The sequence below is a fragment of the Trichoderma ghanense genome, assembly GCF_004382785.1.
Source record: "Trichoderma ghanense strain CCMA-1212 chromosome Unknown scaffold_11, whole genome shotgun sequence".
In the NCBI taxonomy this organism is placed as follows: domain Eukaryota; kingdom Fungi; phylum Ascomycota; class Sordariomycetes; order Hypocreales; family Hypocreaceae; genus Trichoderma; species Trichoderma ghanense.
This window is the reverse complement of record NW_027395674.1, coordinates 863086-881927: the sequence shown is the minus strand read 5'-3', so window position 1 is coordinate 881927 and position 18842 is coordinate 863086. Positions and strand designations below refer to the sequence as shown.

At 54.2% G+C, this 18842-nt stretch overlaps 7 protein-coding genes across 7 annotated transcripts; 3 read left to right on the top strand and 4 right to left on the bottom strand.

The window, feature by feature from the left end:
- Positions 1–2337: 2337 nt before the first annotated feature.
- CCMA1212_008307 (Alpha-galactosidase 3) lies at positions 2338–3815 on the top strand (the record flags this gene model as incomplete). Its single annotated transcript, XM_073705446.1, has 2 exons — positions 2338–2903; positions 2960–3815. The coding sequence occupies 2 exons, from the start codon at positions 2338–2340 to the stop codon at positions 3813–3815; spliced, it is 1422 nt and encodes a 473-aa protein (XP_073556284.1).
- Positions 3816–4020: 205 nt separating this feature from the next.
- On the bottom strand, positions 4021–4383 carry CCMA1212_008306 (uncharacterized protein; the record flags this gene model as incomplete). Its single annotated transcript, XM_073705445.1, has 1 exon — positions 4021–4383. One exon carries the CDS (start codon positions 4381–4383, stop codon positions 4021–4023), a length of 363 nt encoding a protein of 120 aa, XP_073556285.1.
- Positions 4384–6810: 2427 nt separating this feature from the next.
- CCMA1212_008305 (Pyridoxal reductase) lies at positions 6811–7920 on the top strand (the record flags this gene model as incomplete). Its single annotated transcript, XM_073705444.1, has 3 exons — positions 6811–6862; positions 6920–7491; positions 7555–7920. 3 exons carry the CDS (start codon positions 6811–6813, stop codon positions 7918–7920), a joined length of 990 nt encoding a protein of 329 aa, XP_073556286.1.
- A 919-nt stretch (positions 7921–8839) lies between these two features.
- CCMA1212_008304 (Nitrilotriacetate monooxygenase component A) lies at positions 8840–10183 on the top strand (the record flags this gene model as incomplete). The annotated part of the gene is made up of 1 exon (XM_073705443.1): positions 8840–10183. One exon carries the CDS (start codon positions 8840–8842, stop codon positions 10181–10183), a length of 1344 nt encoding a protein of 447 aa, XP_073556287.1.
- Positions 10184–10322: 139 nt separating this feature from the next.
- Positions 10323–11817, bottom strand: CCMA1212_008303 (uncharacterized protein; the record flags this gene model as incomplete). The annotated part of the gene is made up of 2 exons (XM_073705442.1): positions 10323–10948; positions 11013–11817. The coding sequence occupies 2 exons, from the start codon at positions 11815–11817 to the stop codon at positions 10323–10325; spliced, it is 1431 nt and encodes a 476-aa protein (XP_073556288.1).
- Positions 11818–14668: 2851 nt separating this feature from the next.
- CCMA1212_008302 (Cyclin CCL1) lies at positions 14669–15781 on the bottom strand (the record flags this gene model as incomplete). The annotated part of the gene is made up of 2 exons (XM_073705441.1): positions 14669–14899; positions 14957–15781. The coding sequence occupies 2 exons, from the start codon at positions 15779–15781 to the stop codon at positions 14669–14671; spliced, it is 1056 nt and encodes a 351-aa protein (XP_073556289.1).
- A 585-nt stretch (positions 15782–16366) lies between these two features.
- Positions 16367–17707, bottom strand: CCMA1212_008301 (uncharacterized protein; the record flags this gene model as incomplete). Its single annotated transcript, XM_073705440.1, has 3 exons — positions 16367–17191; positions 17240–17523; positions 17581–17707. 3 exons carry the CDS (start codon positions 17705–17707, stop codon positions 16367–16369), a joined length of 1236 nt encoding a protein of 411 aa, XP_073556290.1.
- Between the last annotated feature and the right edge of the window lie 1135 nt (positions 17708–18842).

The following is an 18842-nucleotide window of genomic DNA, read 5'->3' as shown; positions in this document are numbered from 1 at the left end:
ATCGAGCAAAGTTCCGCTTACTATGACACAACCCCCACAACTGAGACTGTCACTCTAACTGCAGTTTCGTGAATCTAGAGTCCGGATGCCCGCTCGGTATCTCGTGTAAGTCAGATCGAGCTGGCTAATGACACCTGCAGGGAGAAAGATTCCCGGCTCTAGGCAGGGCCCGAGCCTAAGTCGCAGATCATGAGGAACTTAAAGGAAGACCGGAGAAAATCACCCGCTGACCTCTTGACTTTCCTTTCTCCGTAGCTTCCGGGAGTTACGTATACCGAGATAAAGGCTGAGATATACTGAAAGGTCAAATGTCCTAGCTGGCTTTGTCCTGAACGTCTCTGTTCTGATCCCTCCGATAGAGAGGACGCTGTGCCCAAGGCACGGTTCTCATTCTTGACTGAGGTACACTTTGAAATGGCCGTGCAAAGCATCCATGGCGCCGAATCGAATTAAATCAGATCGAGGAAACGCTGCCGTCTCTCTACTACACAAACAGACTGCCTCAATCCAGTGAAGAAAGTAAGAAAGAATGAATGTTCAGAGGGTTTTTCTCTTTTCTTGGCGCGATCGCAGATAGTTCAGCGGTTGAGAATTTGCAAGACAGGCCGTAGAAGTACCTGTAGATGTGTGTGACAGTTACCAGCATTCCAGAGCGGTTGCATTAATCCTCTCAGCTTCAGATATCAGTCAACTCTTGGGCCGACTACGCTGATAGCATATCTCGGATTGTTCGCTCATATAGAATGCGTTGTGCGACGCTTGAGAATGATCTTTTGAGACTGATCTTCACGCAGTGTTGACTTGTAGAGGATGAGCATCTCGATTACATGCATACGACCCGAGTCCAACTTCATATATGATAACAAGCAGGGGGGATCATGGCCAAAGTCGTTGATGAAGCAATATACGAGAACACGGAGAGGAGCAGCTTCTGTTGGCAAAGACGCAACATTGACACACCACGGAGGCGATCTCCATTCATTTGGTGGGTGTTCAGGTGCTGATGTCACTGTTCCCTCTTCAACACCACCGTTCGGCTATGGACTATGCCTTGTCGGCCGCCAATGGATTCATATCTCGTGTGGCACTGCCTTTGGCGCATGGTCAAGGAGTCGCTATCCGAAATTTCAAGTTTAATGGTAGAGTAAACACTATATGTTTTCTGCTTCTTTTTTTTTCTATACTCTGCCTACAGACTGTGGCAACTTTAGATTGAATAAAGCAGCATCCCTTGCTATTTGTCTATAGGGTCATTGCTCCTTCAGCTACATCCTGGTAGACCAGAAACGATCAGGCTTATTGGATCTACACGCCTGCAGGAAGCATTTTCCTTGGTAAACTCCGATGCCTGGGATATGCTGACGGCCAGACGCAGATTCAAATTACAGCACCTCGCATCCACTACTGCAGGTCCTATACAGGGCCACTGAGCCTCACCTTCACTCCAGCTCTCACAGCGTCCAGCATCATACACAGAGCCTTATGAGTCCTGCAGGTAGTTGTGCTACAGTACGTGTAGACCGACTGCATGGAGAAACACCGTGAAGATGTAAAGGCATGAAGGAGCTTATACACAGGATGACAAAGCTTCCCTGCCATTTATTTCTTCCGACGGACAGAGAAATCCCGTCTGATGGACTCCCCTGACTTATAAATGCCGATCAATTAGGCTAATAGGAAGCCCGCGAAAGCTTCAGCAACAGCAACACTTTTCTCCATCCGGCTTCAGAAACCTTGGCCAAACAACCGCTATATCAATACAGGAAGCTCATCCAGCTCTCACATCCCAAGCGTCGTCATGCTGATGGAGCCGCCTCAAGGCGAAATCCCCAGAATCCCCACAAACCACGTATTCCAGGACATCGTGACAATTGTTCGGACTCAAGCTGTCAGCTACGGAGTTTCCTCCACACATTCAGGGTACTGCCTACGGGAGCTAGACTGAGTTCCACAAAGCGCCCTTCGGAAAAGGCTTACGAGGCGCGACTACCGCCCCATAGTGAGAATGATGGCATCTCCGTAAGAGGCAGAACGGCGTCGATCGTTGCGTCTCGATTGGATCGGGAAGACTCTCGGGAGCTATTTGCGGGGAGCGAGTATTATTCCGTATTGTAGCGGTGATGACCAAGGCTGGGCAAAGATTTGGAGACAGCTGGTGGTGAGCGGTAAGAACTTGTAGACTCCAGTCTGTCAGATCTCGTGTAAACTAGGAAGATGGAGTCCATCGTGGACAAACATATGCAAGCACAGACAACTCTATATATATATAGACCTTCCACATTCTTGTTGAGATGATCATCTCTTCACCGTTTCCCACACCTCTCCCCTTCTATCAAGATGCCTCGTCTTGGGCTCCTCTCACTAGGTCTCGCCATCACCGGCGCCGCGGCAGCTCCCGCTGCCTCTGCCGCAACGCCACTAAAAGTCATCAGCTATGCCCAGACTCCAGGCGGCTTCCGAACCCCAGCCCGAGGTTGGAACAGCTTTGCCCTGCAAGCAAACCCCAACGCAGGACCCAGCTTCAAGTTCGACCAGTCACACGTCTTGACACAATGTAGCGTCCTAGCTTCAGACGGCTTCAAAGGCAACTACGACTACTGCAGTCTCGACTCTGGCTGGTCGGTGGGAGACCACGGTGATGACAATGGCCGACTGATCTACGATTCAAGTCTGTTTGACATCCCCACGCTAGCCAGCTCTCTTCATGAGCAAGGGCTCAAGCTGGGCGTGTACGTTGTTCCTGGAGCCTTCATCAGTGATAGAAACAAGACCATCCTCGGAACCGATACCACCATCGGGGAGGTCTGCACGGGTGACGAGGGCTTGATTCGCTGCATCTTTGATTACACGAGGCCGGAGACTCAGCAGTGGCACAACTCGGTCGTTGACCAGTTTGCCTCTTGGTAGGCTTACTCCTCGAAGGTTTCCATGACCAACACGGATGTTGACTGTACCACAGGGGCGTTGACTTTGTCAAACTCGACTTTGTCACGCCAGGCTCGCCAGACAATGGCCAGAACCTCCCAGCAGACCAGAGCGGCTCCGTCATCGCCTGGCACAACGCCATCCAGAACAACGGCCGCCAGATGCGCCTCGACATCTCCTGGAAGCTGGACCGCACAAAGAAGTACTTTGACATCTGGAGCGCCAACGCCGACTCCATGCGGACGGACCAGGATCTCAACAACTCCGGCTCCGACGTCCTCGTCGCCTGGGGCACCGTCCAGCGCGCCATCGAAAACTACCGCCAGTGGATCGTTGCCGGGCTGCAGTTTTACGATCAGCTGACCATCTACCCCGATCTCGATAACTTGGTGTCCGGCAACCCGGAGAGCATCTCGGGTCTTAGCAATGGCCAGCGCACGACTGTCACGACGCTTTGGATTGCGGCCGGAGCGAACCTCATCATTGGGAACGACATGACCACACTTGACGACTTTGGCAAGAACCTCCTCACCAACCCCCAAGCCCTGCAGGTCGCCGCCTTTACCGCCCAATATCCCATCCAGCCTCGCAACCCCGGCTCAGGCGGCCAGGCGGCCACCCAGTTCCAGGCCTGGATCGCGGGCCCTTCTCCCTCTGGCGAAGCCGTCGTCGTGCTCGTGAACCTCGGCCCAGACAACGGCCAGGGTGGCTTCGGAACGCAAACGCGCGGCGTCCAGACGGTGTCTGCAACATGGCAGGACCTGGGAATCTCGGGCCAGTACAACGTGCAGGACATCTGGAACAACAACAGCTTGGGCGTCGTCAGCGACCAGGTTTCCGCTCAGCTCAACGAGGGCGACAGTGTGCTGCTGCATCTGACGCGAGCATAAGGGCGCTCCCAGGAAGAGTTGATGAAGGGGGTTTTCTAATCAGCACATATCACCAGACGACTTTGTATTTATGAATAGCGAAGAGCCTCTGTCAATCTCTTTCGTCACAAACACCGTACTTCCCTCTGTGAAGCTGATGCCAGAAGCCTATGCACTCTTCCGTCGCTTGGATCAATTGCTTACTCTTCTTTCGTGATGTGATCTCCTATCGCCTCGCTCCTCTTCCCCAAACCCCCCTTGGCAAGCTCTCTCCGAAATACTCAAATGCTCTGGAAATCCACTCTCCTGTATAATCCATATACTGCTGAGCAATCCTGCTTTCTTCCGCATTCTGATACTCTTCGGTGACTCGACCCTCTTGGTCAGGGTCTTCCTCTCCAATGACAGTAGCTTGATCAACCTGGCCCTCTTCGTCAATAAGGGTCTCTTCGTCCATCAGGTGCTCTTCGGCGCTCTCACCCTCATTTTGTGCCACAACCGTGTTGGCGCCGGGCCAGACGAAATGTCGTGGGCCGTCAGGCGGGTCGGACTCCTTTATGCATCCCACTTCAAGGAGGGATTTCTCCATTTCGGCTCTGCATACTAATTTCTCATGTGGGCTGTCCTCGCCTCCGATATAATTCAGCCGGAAGCCCCTTGCGCCTCTTAGTCTCAGCAAATACTTTCCGCTAGTTGTTGCAGCTCTTTTGAGAAGGTGCAGGTTGTTGGGGTGTTGCTCGCAGTCGATCGTAAAGTCAAAGAGAGACATGGTGCGGAATTTTTCTTTTTCCTGACCTTCAGTACGTGACCACAACAGGAGCTCAGGAAGGAGATGGAGAGACTCATGGATCTTATGCTCTGTTACTTACCAACAAGGTGTTAGTGATCTGTCCGAGTCCGAGTGTATCTGGAAGGAATGCAGTGATTAAACAGGCGACTCAGCGAGACGGAGAGGTTTAAATAACCATTATTTTCATGTTTGCTGATTGAACGGGCGAGTAAACCTCATCTGATCCGTACCACCTCCAAAGCCCAGGAAGCATACCCAAGGTTCAAGACCCCCTGTTGGCTCCAGCAAATATTGTGATTGCTTGCCATGTCTGATAGAATCAGAGAGGCAACATCAGACCTGGTTACACGGGCTTGTAGTGTAGTTATCCATGGACATGGACAGACTCCTTCTACGGTCTTTTTCTTTTTCACAATGGGTATTCATAGCTCGATAAAACGTTGCCTGAGATTCACGCAGGTATCTCATACGTTTGATTCCAATAAGCATGACAGGAATATGATTCAAGCAACACCTGCTGACTGACGCTTAGATGTATAAGTAGATCATTCATTGATACCTTCACCACAGATCTTGCTTGTCTGACTACCTAGATAATGTAGGCTACATGGATGGGATATTCACGTAGAGCTTCGACAAACTTTCCAATAGTTTGTTTAGCATTCTGCCAAGGGAAGAAAGAGCAAATCAAGTGTTTGTTCACATCTCTCGGTAACTGCATCTGAGTGGCTCGGGTCGATGGACTCCAAACCTACCATGCAAAGCAACAATCCTGGGCTTGTCGAGAAGCAGAGCAGTGTGTTAGAATCTGATGCTCCCTTTCGCTCTGCTTGACGCAGAAGTATGATGCGTTGCCCCAAGGTGTTTATGGACGGCGGAAATGACAACGCAGGTAGCAACTCGAGCGCTTGTGGAACAAGCCAGAGACAAACACGTCTAGCAGCTTGCCCAGGGCACTTGGCCATGACAGTTCGCCAATTTCTCAAGAATGCTGGTATAAACATCCGGTTGACAAAGGGAGCCGTCATGTGAAAGGCTTGATACAAAGACCAACATTCTCACCTTCTTGCATGTGATTGTGGGACTATGCAAACATGATCTGCCAAAGACTCTCGTCATGGGAGAGGAAAGCGGCAAGATAAAAATAAATAAAAAGGCCGTGTTTGCCATATCGGACGGCGCTCTCCTGAAGCACGGAGCAGAGAGTCCATAGTTGTCCATCAGCTTTGTTTAAATATATCGCAACATATCACAGTAATAAGTACACTGATGTACCAGCGGGTACCATGAGAATCTCCAGCATCTCGGCGAAAGAGAGAATTACATAACTTGATACCTGAAGAATCGACTAGAGAGAGGGTGAAGCGATCCCCTTGTCGATCTGCTTAATGCTAATGAGGTTAGCGTTCCGGACTGCATCGCATCACTAGAAGTCCGAGATCGCAAATACGTACAGACAGATGCGAAACACGCGCAGTCAGCAGGTAATGCACAATCTTGACATGTTTGCCTCCTTCTCTGAGCAATACGATGATGTACTTGCATGATATTGGTAGGATAAGGAGTGAAACTTGAGGATGGAGCATATCTTGTCAACCATGATATGTAGGGAGGTATCGATATGGACCTTTTCCGACAGAATACCGTAGTGGCCCATAGAATCTCGCAATACTACCATCTCTGTGGCTGAATCCTTCAAAAACTACGAGCGAAACCCGTCTTACACGCACTTACAAGCCATTATCCGAGTGTAATCGACAGCCCGACGAATCCATACTCAACTCAACCATCAAAGCCCACAATCGAAACAGCAACAATTCCCCATCATGACAATGACGGTATATCGAGCCGAAAATGCACACTCAGGTATCGTCGCAATCGCGATACTGGCGGGGAATGTCCGGGTGGGGTTAACGAGAGAAAAAAAAAAGCCCCTGGAGACGGAAAGTCGTTTAGATCATTCCGAGTCAATGGGTGGGAACGCACCGCCCAAGGCTTTTCCCTCGGATAGCTTCAAGGTCGCGCGCTTCGGGGTTTAGGCTCGCGTAGCATCTCAAGTAAACTCCGGCGTTCCAGTTCCGAGAGCACCATATAGGAAGCGACTAACAAGCAGAATAGGAGGCGAATCAGAGATATAAAAGAGGACTCAACATCTCGTTGAAAAGCTTTATTCTCACAGCAATCATCCTTCACACCCTCCAGAGGACTCATCGAAAGCCCATCACCATGGTTCAGTTTCTGGGCAAAGAAATCAGCCCCATCGGCTTCGGCCTCATGGGTGACTAGCCCCCCCCCCTCAAATCCTCCATCGTCGAACCCAGCTAACACTTCGCAGGCCTCACCTGGCGCGATGACCCTCCCCCGCTGGAGCAAGCTCTCGCCGTCATGAAGGCCGCCGTCGAAAACGGCCAGACGCTGTGGAACGGCGGCGAGTTCTACGGCACGCCCGAGTACAACTCCATGACCATCATCAAGGCCTACTTCGAAAAGTACCCCGAAGACGCCGACAAGGTCGTCCTGCTCATGAAGGGCGGCGTCGACGTCAAGAAACTCAAGCCCGACGGATCACCCGAGGGCATCCGCCGCTCGCTGGATAACATGCTGGCGCAGCTGGGCGGCAGCAAGAAGATTGATGGCTTTTGCTGTGCCAGACGTGATCCCGAGTATCCCCTGTCGGTGACCTTTGGCGTGATCCAGAAGGAGTACATCGACACTGGCAAGGTTGGCGCCATTTACTTGTCAGAGTGCGGAGTTCACACCATTCACGAGGCTGCCAAGGTGGCCGACATTGCTGCTGCGGAGATCGAACTGAGCATGTTTACGCCTGACGTTTTGAAGAACGGAATCGCCGCTGCACTCAAGGAGCACGACATTCCCATCATTGCGTACTCACCTCTCGGCAGGGGGGTAAGTGTCATCCATGTCCATTCAGGAACTCAAGCGCAAAAGGACTGACAAGTTGATATGAAGCTCCTCACCGGCCAATACAAAACCCTGAAAGACGTCAAGAAGCTCGGCTTTATTTCGACCTATCCCCGCTTCCAACCAGCCCAGCTCGAGCACAACCTCAAGCTCGTCGAGCACGTCGAGCAGGTTGCCCGCGAAAAGGGCTGCACCCCCAGCCAGATCGCCATCAACTGGGTGCGGAGCTTGAGCTCGGACCCGAAGCTGCCTCTTGTGCTGCCCATCCCCGGCTCTTCCACGGTGGAGCGAGTTGAGGAGAACGCGAAGCTGGTCGAGTTTACCGAGGAGGAGCTGGATACGCTGAATGGGTTGGTGAATAGCTTTGAGACTGCAGGTGGGAGATACCCGCCTCAGGCGCCGATTAACACGTAGATTATAGAACTAGAGATGGATGCTTTCAATTACTTGGCTTTTCGACGTCTTTGCGCTGTTATACAGTGACAACACTAAAGAAGTTGTGCGTAACCTGCCTCTCATTGGATGCTACCGAGGCAATCACTTACACACTACCCACATGAGCAGAGGGGAGGACATAGTTCGCCTGTATTCAGGCAATACGCGTAGTCGATAGTTTCATACCATTGGCTTATGAAATCATTCAGACTCGTACGGTGTCTAGCCGTCGCAATCTGCTTAGCAATCCAAGATGAGCGGCGATATATCCGTACAAGTCCGGCTCTCTACCATGATTACCAGCAGCTTTGACGTATACACTCTGTACAAATGACTCTTTCTCTTTTATGGTATAACAACTGAGGACTTGATTTAATTGAGGCCAGTTAGTCTAGTCGAACCGAGAATATCGGATCTCAGCTTCTGTGCACTTCTAACACAGTTGCAACTAAACATTGAAGGCTACCCCTGTGTAGGTAGTAGCTCCTCGAGGAGACACCATCTTCGCTGACCCTCCCACCTCCAATCCGTACAGCAGGAATACTTTTCTATTACCATTGAGAGAACATATTACATCTAATCAACACGGCATCTTACACCTATTGGAAAAGGGTTTGCGCCCAAGTGTCGCTGATAAAGCACCGAACGATCCGCACCCCCGCATCTCGTCGATGTCGTGATTCTCATCCGCTTACATGCATAGCACATCGCATCACCTACAACCATCCACTTGTCCCTCATATATCTCCCTATCTGTACATATATATATATATATATATATACTCGTAGCCAACTTCAAGTAGAGGGCAGAGACGCACGCCCGTATAATACAAGATAGACCTCACAAAGGAGCCCACAACTTCCACATAACACACAGCAGATCGGATAGAACATCACCATGTCCAACCCAAAACAACTCCATCTCACAGCCTTCATGCGCCCCGTGAGCCTCCACACCGGCGCATGGCGATACCCCGACTCTTACGCCGACGCAAACTTCAACCTCGCTCACCTCAAGTCCTTCATCAAGAAGCTCGAGGCCGCCAAGTTCGACGCCTTCTTCATGGCCGACCACCTCGCCGTCCTCAACATGCCCATCGAGGCCCTGCGCCGCAGCCAGACAACCACCTCCTTCGAGCCCTTCACCCTGCTCTCCGCCCTGTCCCAGGTCACGCACAGGATCGGCCTCGCGGCCACCGCGTCCACGACGTACGACGAGCCCTACCACATTGCCCGCCGGTTCGCCTCGCTGGACCACCTCAGCAGCGGCCGGGCGGCCTGGAACATCGTCACGACGGCCAACCCGGACGCCGCAAAGAACTTTGGCCGCGACGAGCACATGGACCACTCGGACCGGTACAAGCGCGCCAGGGAGTTTTACGACGTCGTCACCGGCCTCTGGGACTCGTTTGCCGACGACGCCTTCGTCCGGGACCAGGAGTCGGGCATCTTCCTCGACCCGGCCAAGATGCACGCGCTCAACCACGTCGGCGACGAGCTCAAGGTCAAGGGGCCCCTGAACATTGCGCGCCCCGTCCAGGGATGGCCTGTGATCGTGCAGGCCGGACAGTCCGATCCGGGACGCCAGCTCGCCGGCGAGACGGCCGAGGTCGTCTTCTGCTCGCCGGCCAACATTGACGCCGCAAAGGCTCTGTATGCCGACATCAAGGGCCGGGCTGAAGCCGCCGGCCGGAAGAGGGAGCACGTCAACATCCTGCCCGCCGCGCTGGTCATCATCGGCGACACCATCCAGGACGCCAAGGAGAAGCGCCTCAAGCTGGACAGCCTCGTCCACTACGAGAGCTCCATCGCCAGTCTGTCCATTGCTCTTGGGGCAGATGCCTCCAAGTTTGACCCCGACGGACCTCTTCCCACGGATCTGCCCGAGACAAACGCCAGCAAGACGGGCCGCGAGGCCGTGCTCCGACTCGCCAGGGAAGAAGGCCTGACAGTGCGACAACTAGCACAGCGTTTCGGCGGATATGCCGGCAACGCGTTTGTCGGGACGCCGCAGAGCATTGCTGACGAGTGGGAGAGGTGGCTCAAGGAGGAGGCCAGCGATGGCTTCACCGTGTGCTTCCCGTATCTGCCGCAGGGGCTGGACGACGTCGTGGAGAAGCTCGTGCCGGAGCTGCAGCGTCGGGGGATCTTTCGCAAGGAGTACGAGGGGACGACGCTGAGGGAGCACTTTGGCTTGCCGAGGCCGGAGAATCAGTTCTTTCCCAAGGCTGGAAGCACTTAGACGGCTTGGACAGAACGAGTAACTACGCATGATGGAGTTGAACATGCTCATGTACAAACATGATCTCATTGTTCATGTACAGACGAAGCTGCTGGCCAGATATATACAGTGCCATTCATCTCAACTCCCATGCTCAGTTTTAAGCCTTGGGCAGAAGCCAAGTCGTCACCGACGACCCAGGAACACGAGCGTTCCACGTCTGGCTCTCCGACTCCGTGCCAACCTGCACCCAGATATCATGGTTGTACCTGTTCTGGATGACCACCGTGCGGGTGCCATCCGGGTTGATCGTGCCCACAGCCTCCATGCCCGTGCCATCGGAGAACAAGTAGCTGCCCGTGCCATCCACGACAACGGCCCCCTTGGGGATATACCTGCTAAACTGTCCCATCATGTAGTAGTCAATCTCCCTCTTGTAGCTGCTCCCATCAGGAGAAACGGTCACAAGGCCCGTGCACTGGTGGCAGTTGCCGCCTCCAGAGAGCGCAGGGCCGCCGCCGGTGAAGGAGCCCAGCGTCCAGGCAATGACGCCGTTCGCCCAGTTCTGCAGGGGGAACATGTTGAAGCTGGAGCTGTGGATCCAGTCGGTGGTGCCCACGGCCGTCCAGCACTCGGTCATGTACTGCTCCTTGCCGGGGAACTCGTTGTGGAACTGGGTCAGGGGCGTCCAGTTGTCGGGGTTGTTGCCGGCGTAGCAGTGCCATGCGGCGGCCTGGACGTACTGGCTGGCCATGTTCATGACGGTCTGGGGGTAGGAGTAGACGTCTGTGAGTCTGGTGTTAATGCCAGAGCAGCCAAGACAAGAAACTAACGGCATCAGCTCTCTCACCTTGGTTGTGGTCCCAGGCCCAAATCTGCGTGCTCAAGCCCGCATTCCTCAAAGCAGGCCCAACCTTGTCCCGGATCAGAGCCCCCGACTCATCCTGCTGGATCAACATCGTCGGCATGTCATCCTTGTTGTTCAGCGGCTCGTTCTGCAGCGTAATGGCATCGATATGAGCACCACCGCTCTCGTACGCCTTCAGATACTTGACAAAGTACTGCGCGTACGCATCCTCATAGGCATGGTTGAGCTTGTTATTGCCCGTACCGCCACCAATCAGCTGGCCCTTGACCTTCATCCACCCGGGAGGCGACCACGGCGATCCCAGAATAGTCAGGTTGGACTGCAGCTTACGCATATTCGCCAGCATGCCAATCATGGCATTCCCACGATCTCCCAACCCAAAGCTATTCAGCCCGGTGTCAACCTTGCCGCCAGCATCATCATACGTATACGCCGGATCCGCAGAGAGATCCGAGCTAGCCACCGTATGCCGCAGCAGATTAAAGTTGAGGCCCGCGGGCGTCATGATCTCGTTGAGCAGCTGCGAGCGCAGGCCGGCGTTGAGCTTGTTGAAGGCGGCGACGGTGGCGTCGGTGACGGCCGCGCCGAAGCCCTTGACTGTCTGCTTCCGGCCCGTCTTCTCCTTGATGGTGAACTTCCAGTTGTCGATGCCCGGGTTGGCGGCGTTGAGGACGGGCGCCTGGACGGGGGTGAACTGGTTCTTGCCGTCGGCGGTGGAGGCGAACGACGAGGCGGCGTTGACGCCGCCAACCGCCGCGATGGTGGTAAGGACGGAGATGAAGAGCATCTTGATGTTGATTCAGCTCCGGTGAGAGTGGTGGAGAGAAGAGTTAGAAGCCTGGATGGAAGAGAGGGGATCGTCGTCTCCTTATATTCGCCCGTACGGATATTATATGCTGTCCGTGATCAAGTCCCCAGAGTAGTCTCCACGTTCACCCCGGGCATCGATACCACCTCACTTAGACATCTTCAATAAGCTTAGACGCAAGCCTCCGCTCAGCTACACCGTATAAACCCTGGCCACAACAGGAGAGGAGAGCCTCGAACCACAGTCCAGGCACAAACAGTCCCCCCCCCGAGCTGCCAAAACAAGGCCAGGGCAAGTCAATCGGCCCTATCCTCATCGCTCCGGCTCCCGCTGCCGCTTTCGAGACTGGTCGATCCATGCCGTAAGGGGGATAATCTGGGGGGTGACGATCGTTGAGGGCATCGACGACAAGGCCGCCATTCAAGCTCTTCCACGTCAGGCTTCAATACATACAGCATGTAGTCAGAAGAAACACGCCAAGGCGAGATGCCGGGACGCGGCTTTGCCAAGAGTCCATCGAATCGTGTCCAGCTGCCGTTTCCAACAACTTGCCTAATCGGGCCATGGGGAGGATGGGACTTGAGGCGGGGGGGTGCAGACGCCATGAATTTGCTCCTCATAGATGGCCGTCTAGATGAATGCTTACAAGCACTCGTGTTGAGTATTTGGTCTTGATTCAACGGTCTGTCCTGGAGTTAGCAGAGTTTACGGTTGAATCTACGCTGTAACGTCCGCTGCTTTTTGTACTTCGTAGCTTTCTCTCGTCGGCCTGCTTACAGCTACCCTACTTCTCCCTTGAACAACACGCCGCACCTCTCTATATTCGTACTTCTCTTCAGTGCACGGTATACAGAGCTACATCCCGAGGCTCGGTCAGCTTCAACATGCCATCTTGTCCATAAACAAGGCGGGATGCATCCGGCTCGGGTTTCGCCTCCAACCCCGTCTTCATACTTGTCCATCCATGGCTCCAGTCCCAATGATGCCTGGAACCATACCAACGACGAAGCCAGTAGCACCATGCTCAAAGCGGAACTTGTTGACTTCCGGATGCAAAAACTCCGTCCACCAATCCGCTGACAAGAGTCTCAAAAGGCTTCAACTACCCCCTTGTCTGACTACCCTTAGTGCCGATTTAAGCGTCCAAACAAGCATACAAGAAGCATATTTCCCACAACTTTTGTCTTTCTACGCACTCTGTAATGCAACCATAGAATCCTCCATCTTGCTATAAAGCTGAACGACATAGTACTGCTCCCATCTCTTCAGTGTGCCCCTGTGTCATAATACCTTCCAGCATCACCAGTTCCAACCCTATCCCTTCATACTCTCTGGTCAATACAAACCTCATATACACAAGCCCTCCTCAGAGAATAGTAGATCCAGCCCACTGCATTCTCGTAACCAACCAAGCCACCACAGCATCAACCACAACATGACCTTCTCTTTTCGGCCTCCCTTCCCCATCTCCACAACTCGCCACAACTCCACCCCCCATCGTCGGACGCCCTTTTTCCAACCGCGACAGTGCCGAGACTCCCCTAGCTCCAAAGACTTTTAAACCTCGTGTCTATTGCCAAAGCTGGAGTAGCCCAACGAGGGCTATTACGAGAAGTTGTGCTATTACTTCTTCTGTTACCCACTGCCAAGTTCATTGAGCCAGCAGTCATCTCAAGACTCTGCTTCATTACATTCCAGATTAGGTAGGAAATTTCCAATTCTTGTCGCCATGGCTGCCCGTCGTGCATTATCCATCCACCCCTCTAACACAACTCAGAAGCCATTGAGTAATCTCCATTCAACACCCCGTCTGAGTCCCCTCTCACCTTGTCTTCCCCACGAAGTCCTCGGCCAAGCTTATCACTAACAGCTAGACAAGAACAACATTCACTGCTCAATGCATCAAACATCAAGGTTGAAAACCGAAGCGCTGGATTGAAGAGTCTTTATATAATTGACGGTCTCTTCGTAAGCAAGCAGACTATTGTTCCTCCGTCCGTCGGGCGGTCAATCAATACCCAGTCGGCGTGTAGCACTACATGTACCTTAATGACCCGACACCTGCTTCCTCTAAAGTGTCCCAGTAAGGTAGCCATGGATTCAAGACAGTCCGAAAAGTCGGGCATCAGCTGGGAGCGAACTGTCGCTTCAACCAATGCATGGTATGCCTGCACAATCATCTTACCTTGCGTAAGATTGCACAATCTGCTTCTTCCCTCTTCCCTTCATTGTTTCGAATCCTAGGCCAAAGCAGTCGCAGACACGCAAGGCCATTAGACGTGAAGCTCAGTGCTTCATAGACCCGAGGCCGCCGGGGGACGGCCCGAATCCCCAGAGCATTGCCGTATGAGTATGATGCACCCCAGAATGCCAGCACCAAGACACCACGGCAGACAGCCCTGCGATGCCGAGCCCAGGTTCGGCTGGCCTGCATCCGTGTCCTGCAGAGTCGGTCAGGGTGCTACGCATCTCATGACTTAACTGCCAGATGCAACTTCATAAAGTGTTTAATCGCACACTAGCTTCTTGCCAACTCTGAAGTAGCGTGGCTCGGGAAACAACGCGCCTGAGGGACCTCAACCCTCCGAACAAGGGGAACGTTGCGCCCTGACAAGGAGCAGCCATAGGACATCGTTCCTCCGAGATGCATCATCATGGTCAGAGGAGATATCGCACATCGTGCCAAGCGCGGCAGTTGTCCCAGTTGGCCATTGGCCGGTTATTTCTTTCTCGTACAGCTTATAGGCCATCGTATGCAAGGCTGCTCTAACCGTTCAAGCCATATGCGAAGCCTTGCATATCGTCGAGATCGTATCTCGTATCGTCTCGCTCAAAGAGCAGGCCCAAACAGGTCGTTGGCAGCCTCCAGTTTCCTCCGCTTGGGATCCCTTGGCTCAGCATCCCCAAAGACTGCCCCGTCGCTTGGAGGTGTCGGCTTCTTGACTTTTGTCGTCGCTTGCTCGCGTCGCGCTCGTTGGAGGGCTACCAAATCGGCTCGGTCCGTATCTCTGCACTTTTGCAGCTTCTTCCGCAGGGGCTTCAAAGACTTGACTAGCTCAGGCTGCATGTTGTCAGCTTGCGGTGACACAAAAGTTCAGAGTGGGCTAATGAAGCTTACCGTCTCCCAGTACTCCTTCATCCGCTGCGGAGGCTCCTTTTCCAGCATGGCGCGACAGCTCTCAATCGTCTTGATGATCTTGTCGCGCATCTCCGCGTGCGACGTCACATGCTGGCTGTCCTCGTCCCCAGGCTGAGCGGCGGGGATCAGTATGTCCACCAGCTCCTTGTCCACCATCAGCAGAGCGGCCATCATGATCTGACTCGGCGTGTAATGAAAATAGGCGTCCGTCAGCAGAGGGCTGAACTTGAGAATGTCTCGAGCCAGCGCGTGAGCCTTGGCCACCCTGCCCTCCTGGTCCGGCAGCTGCCTCCTGAGCTCCAGAATGGCTCCCTCCAGCGCCCTGAACGGATGCCGCACGTCGAACGCGAACCGGATGCCCTGGCAGAGCAGGAACTCGCCCGCCAGGATCTGCTCGCTCGTCGTGTTAGGGAACATCTCGGCCAGCTTGGCCAGCCGAATGTAGTAGCCCTCGGCCTTGCACCCGAAGAACAGCGATGTCTTGAGCAGCTCGGTCGGGGGGTACGTCATGACCGAGTTGGTGATGTAGAAGCGGCGGAAGAAGACGGCGGCCGTGGATCGGATCTCGGTCGGCAGCTCGCAGAACTGCGCCGCGCGAATCAGCTCCGTGGTGAAGAACTGCACCAGCATCGTCTCCTCGGCGGGCGTCAGGAACTCGGGTTGGGCATCGGCGGCGAAGCGCGGCGAGATTTGCTGCTTGGCGAGGTCGTTGGTCTTGACGCGAAGCTCTCGCAGGCTGGTGGGCGAAAAGGACCAGAGCCGGAATTGGCTAGATTGCCGGTATCTGTCGTCCTCCGTCGTCATCTTGGCCCGCGACGCAGAGGAGTGAGCGAGAAGAGAGGAGAGGAGGAATGCCCGGGAGATGGGGAGGGTGAGGAGGAGGAAGAGCAAGGGTGAAGCCGATGATTCAAGTTCGAGAACCGGCACGTGCAGCACAGTGCGTTTGAGATGGGTTCATACCGTACGCTTTGGAGCTTCTGCCTCTCAAGTACTATGAGCTCCCTCCCTCCAAAACCCGGGAAAATCTCACAAATCACAAGCCAACTCTCGATATCGCTATTCATGTCAATTTCAGCGCAAAGACCACCTTGAATATGCACCACTCCAGCTCTATACGTATATGCCAAACACAATGCAATGCTGATGACCCCATTCTAGAAGAATCCCTCCCAGACCAATATGGTGGTGCATCTCAAACAATGACGCTACCAATAAAACCCATCCATATCCAGTCAGGGAGATATAAAGCTACTCCCGTCACGTCAATTCGTTAACGATGTTTCCAACCCAAGAACGACGAAACAGCAATGTCCCCAACCTAGACCCCAAGCGCTGTTTCCGTTACATCTCCTTCTTTTTCATAGAGCCTCACTCATGTCCTCCACCAGCTCAGTATCCCGGAGTCGACATCTTCCTGGGAATAGGAGGAGGGGGAGGCTTCTTGGCCCGGTTCACGGGGGGAGGCGGTGCCTTCTTGGTCTCTGTTGCAACCTGGGAATTCACGTGGAAGCTGCCGTAGCTGGTGGCAGGGCTGACGCTACGCTCGCCCCAGCTAGGGCTATTATCCCCGCTGTAGATGGAGTTGTCGTCAAAAATGTCTTCGCTTCTGCTCTCCGTAACGCTGGGCGGCGGCATTCTGGAAAAGGAGTTGGACGCGGCTCTTGCGCGGATCACCGGCGGGTTCCTGGCATCAAAGGTTGCTGATCTCATCATGGGCGGCCTGGTTGACGCTGGTGGAGGCGGGGGTGGAGGAGGCTCTCGCGTCGACATGGTGCGGGCGAGTCTGGCGACCGGTGGTGAGGATGCGCCCTCGTATTCCTCGTTGATGACGGTGTTTCGAACGGCCTGTCCAGCGGGCTGCGACCGGATGGACATGTTGGAGTAGATGCGCTCCAGGTCCGGCCCCTGCGAAGACGCATAGCTGACGTCTGCGCCGGTCGCCCACGACTTGCGGATCCGGCGCAGCTCGTTGGCGGCTCGTTCGTGGAATTCCAGCTCGGCATCGAGGAACGAGGTCAGGGCCGCGGTTGTGTCCTGCTCTGCCTCCCGGATGTCCTGCATGCGCTGGAAGACGTCTTCGGTGCTATCGTCGAACTTTGTCTTGTTGACGCGCATCTCCTCCTCGAGGCGGATGTCGTCCTTTTTCGCCTTTTGCATCTTGCCCATGGTGGCATCGTAGGCGAGTCGGCGGTTTTCAAGCTTCTTGCGAGCGGCCTGTTGGGGTGTAAGCAGTTGACTGACACCGCATCACCAAGGACGTACCTGATATTCCTTCATCATGCCAAGGTTCTGCTCGAGATGCTGCTGCCAGGTGGCGTTGGCACAGTCCAGGTAGGTGGTCTGGAGCTCGGCGAGCTGCTCATTGGCATTGCCCATGGCAGCAAGACGGCGACTGTACTCGGTATCGGGCAGCTCTGCCGCATGGGCGGTCATGGTGCGGCCAAGGTGCGCCAGAGGCATGCTGCGGCTTCGGTCCTCGAGAGCGTCGCAATGGCGGCTGAGCCATCTGGTGTAGATGCTCATGGATTTCTGGAGGCGTTCCATGCCTGTGAGCTCGGTCAGTGGATGCCAATTGAATGAATAGTGACTGGGGGAAAGCGCACCTTCGTGTCGCACATCCATCTCTGCCTCGAGGACTCTGAACTCGTCGGTGTGAGTCGCTTTGGCCTCGGCGCCCATCTTCTCGCCAGCCCACTGCATGGCGCGGTCGATTTTGCGCGTGAAATTCATGATGTCGTCTGCCCTATTGGCCCGAGATTGAAGAGGTTTGCAACGACAAAGAGTCAAAATAGAGTCTCAAGATTGCCGCAAGCAGAAATTACGGGAAAATTGAGAGATTCAAAGAAGCAACGAAAGACGGCGAGCAACAGAAGAGGACCACACGTGAGCTCGAGTATGCTCTCGTCCACAACGTTGTCTGTACCAACAGCAGCGGGATCGAATGGACCGGCCCCTGGCTCAATGCTGGCACCTATTCCAAAGACAGACAAGCCAAAGTATGGTCCTGATCCCGGTCCCAGTCCGGCGTGTCTAGTGCTCGTGCGAGAACGGAGTGTGTGGAGAGTTGATGGGGTCGATGGGATCGGATGCTCAAGATGGAGCAAAGCAGAGCGGAAGAGACGGTTGTGTTGGCGAGGGCCAGCCCAAGTTGGGGAGAGCAAGACGAACAATCAAACGAGCGAGATGGTGAAGAAGGACAGCACAATGATCAACGAAAGACAGCCAGCCCGTAGAATAGACTGAAAGAAGGCGAAAGAGGTGGAAAGCGAAGGTGAAAAGAGCGAGATGGACTTTGTTGAGGTGGCGGGAAAAGCACTTTTGTGTCTGTCTAGCTAGCTGGCAGTTGACATGACCTTCCTTTCTTCGTCCATCCCCCAATCGAAGGCGTCATGCCCATCTGGCCTGCGACACTCGCCAGGGGGGGTGTCGCCTAGCGCCTGTCGGCCCCTGGAACGGGCTCTGCGCGGAGCTGGCCATTGGCCGGCTTCAGTGGTGTGGCTGCCCCGGGGCGTCGCCTCTCTCAGGGGCTTCAGTTGCATCCGTTCATCTCTGGGGCGCCTGGGCCGCTCTGGGGCTGCCCTACCCGCCACAAGATTGGACGAGGGTGCATGTGCTGGGCCTTGTGCTGGAGAAGAGCCCCAACCACCACGAGGGCCAGTGGCGAGGATCAGACAAGTGTTGCGCGTCCATTGTGTGCTGGATACGAGTCGTGGACAAGAATACGAGCTGCTCCGTCCAAAGTTTATCAGTTGGAGTCCTTGTCGGTGCAAACCTAGGTAGACGATGTCGAGACTTTTTCCCATGTTAGGTTGCCAAGGTAGCGAGCGAGCTGATTCCCAAAACGTTCATCTTCATGTTTGAATAT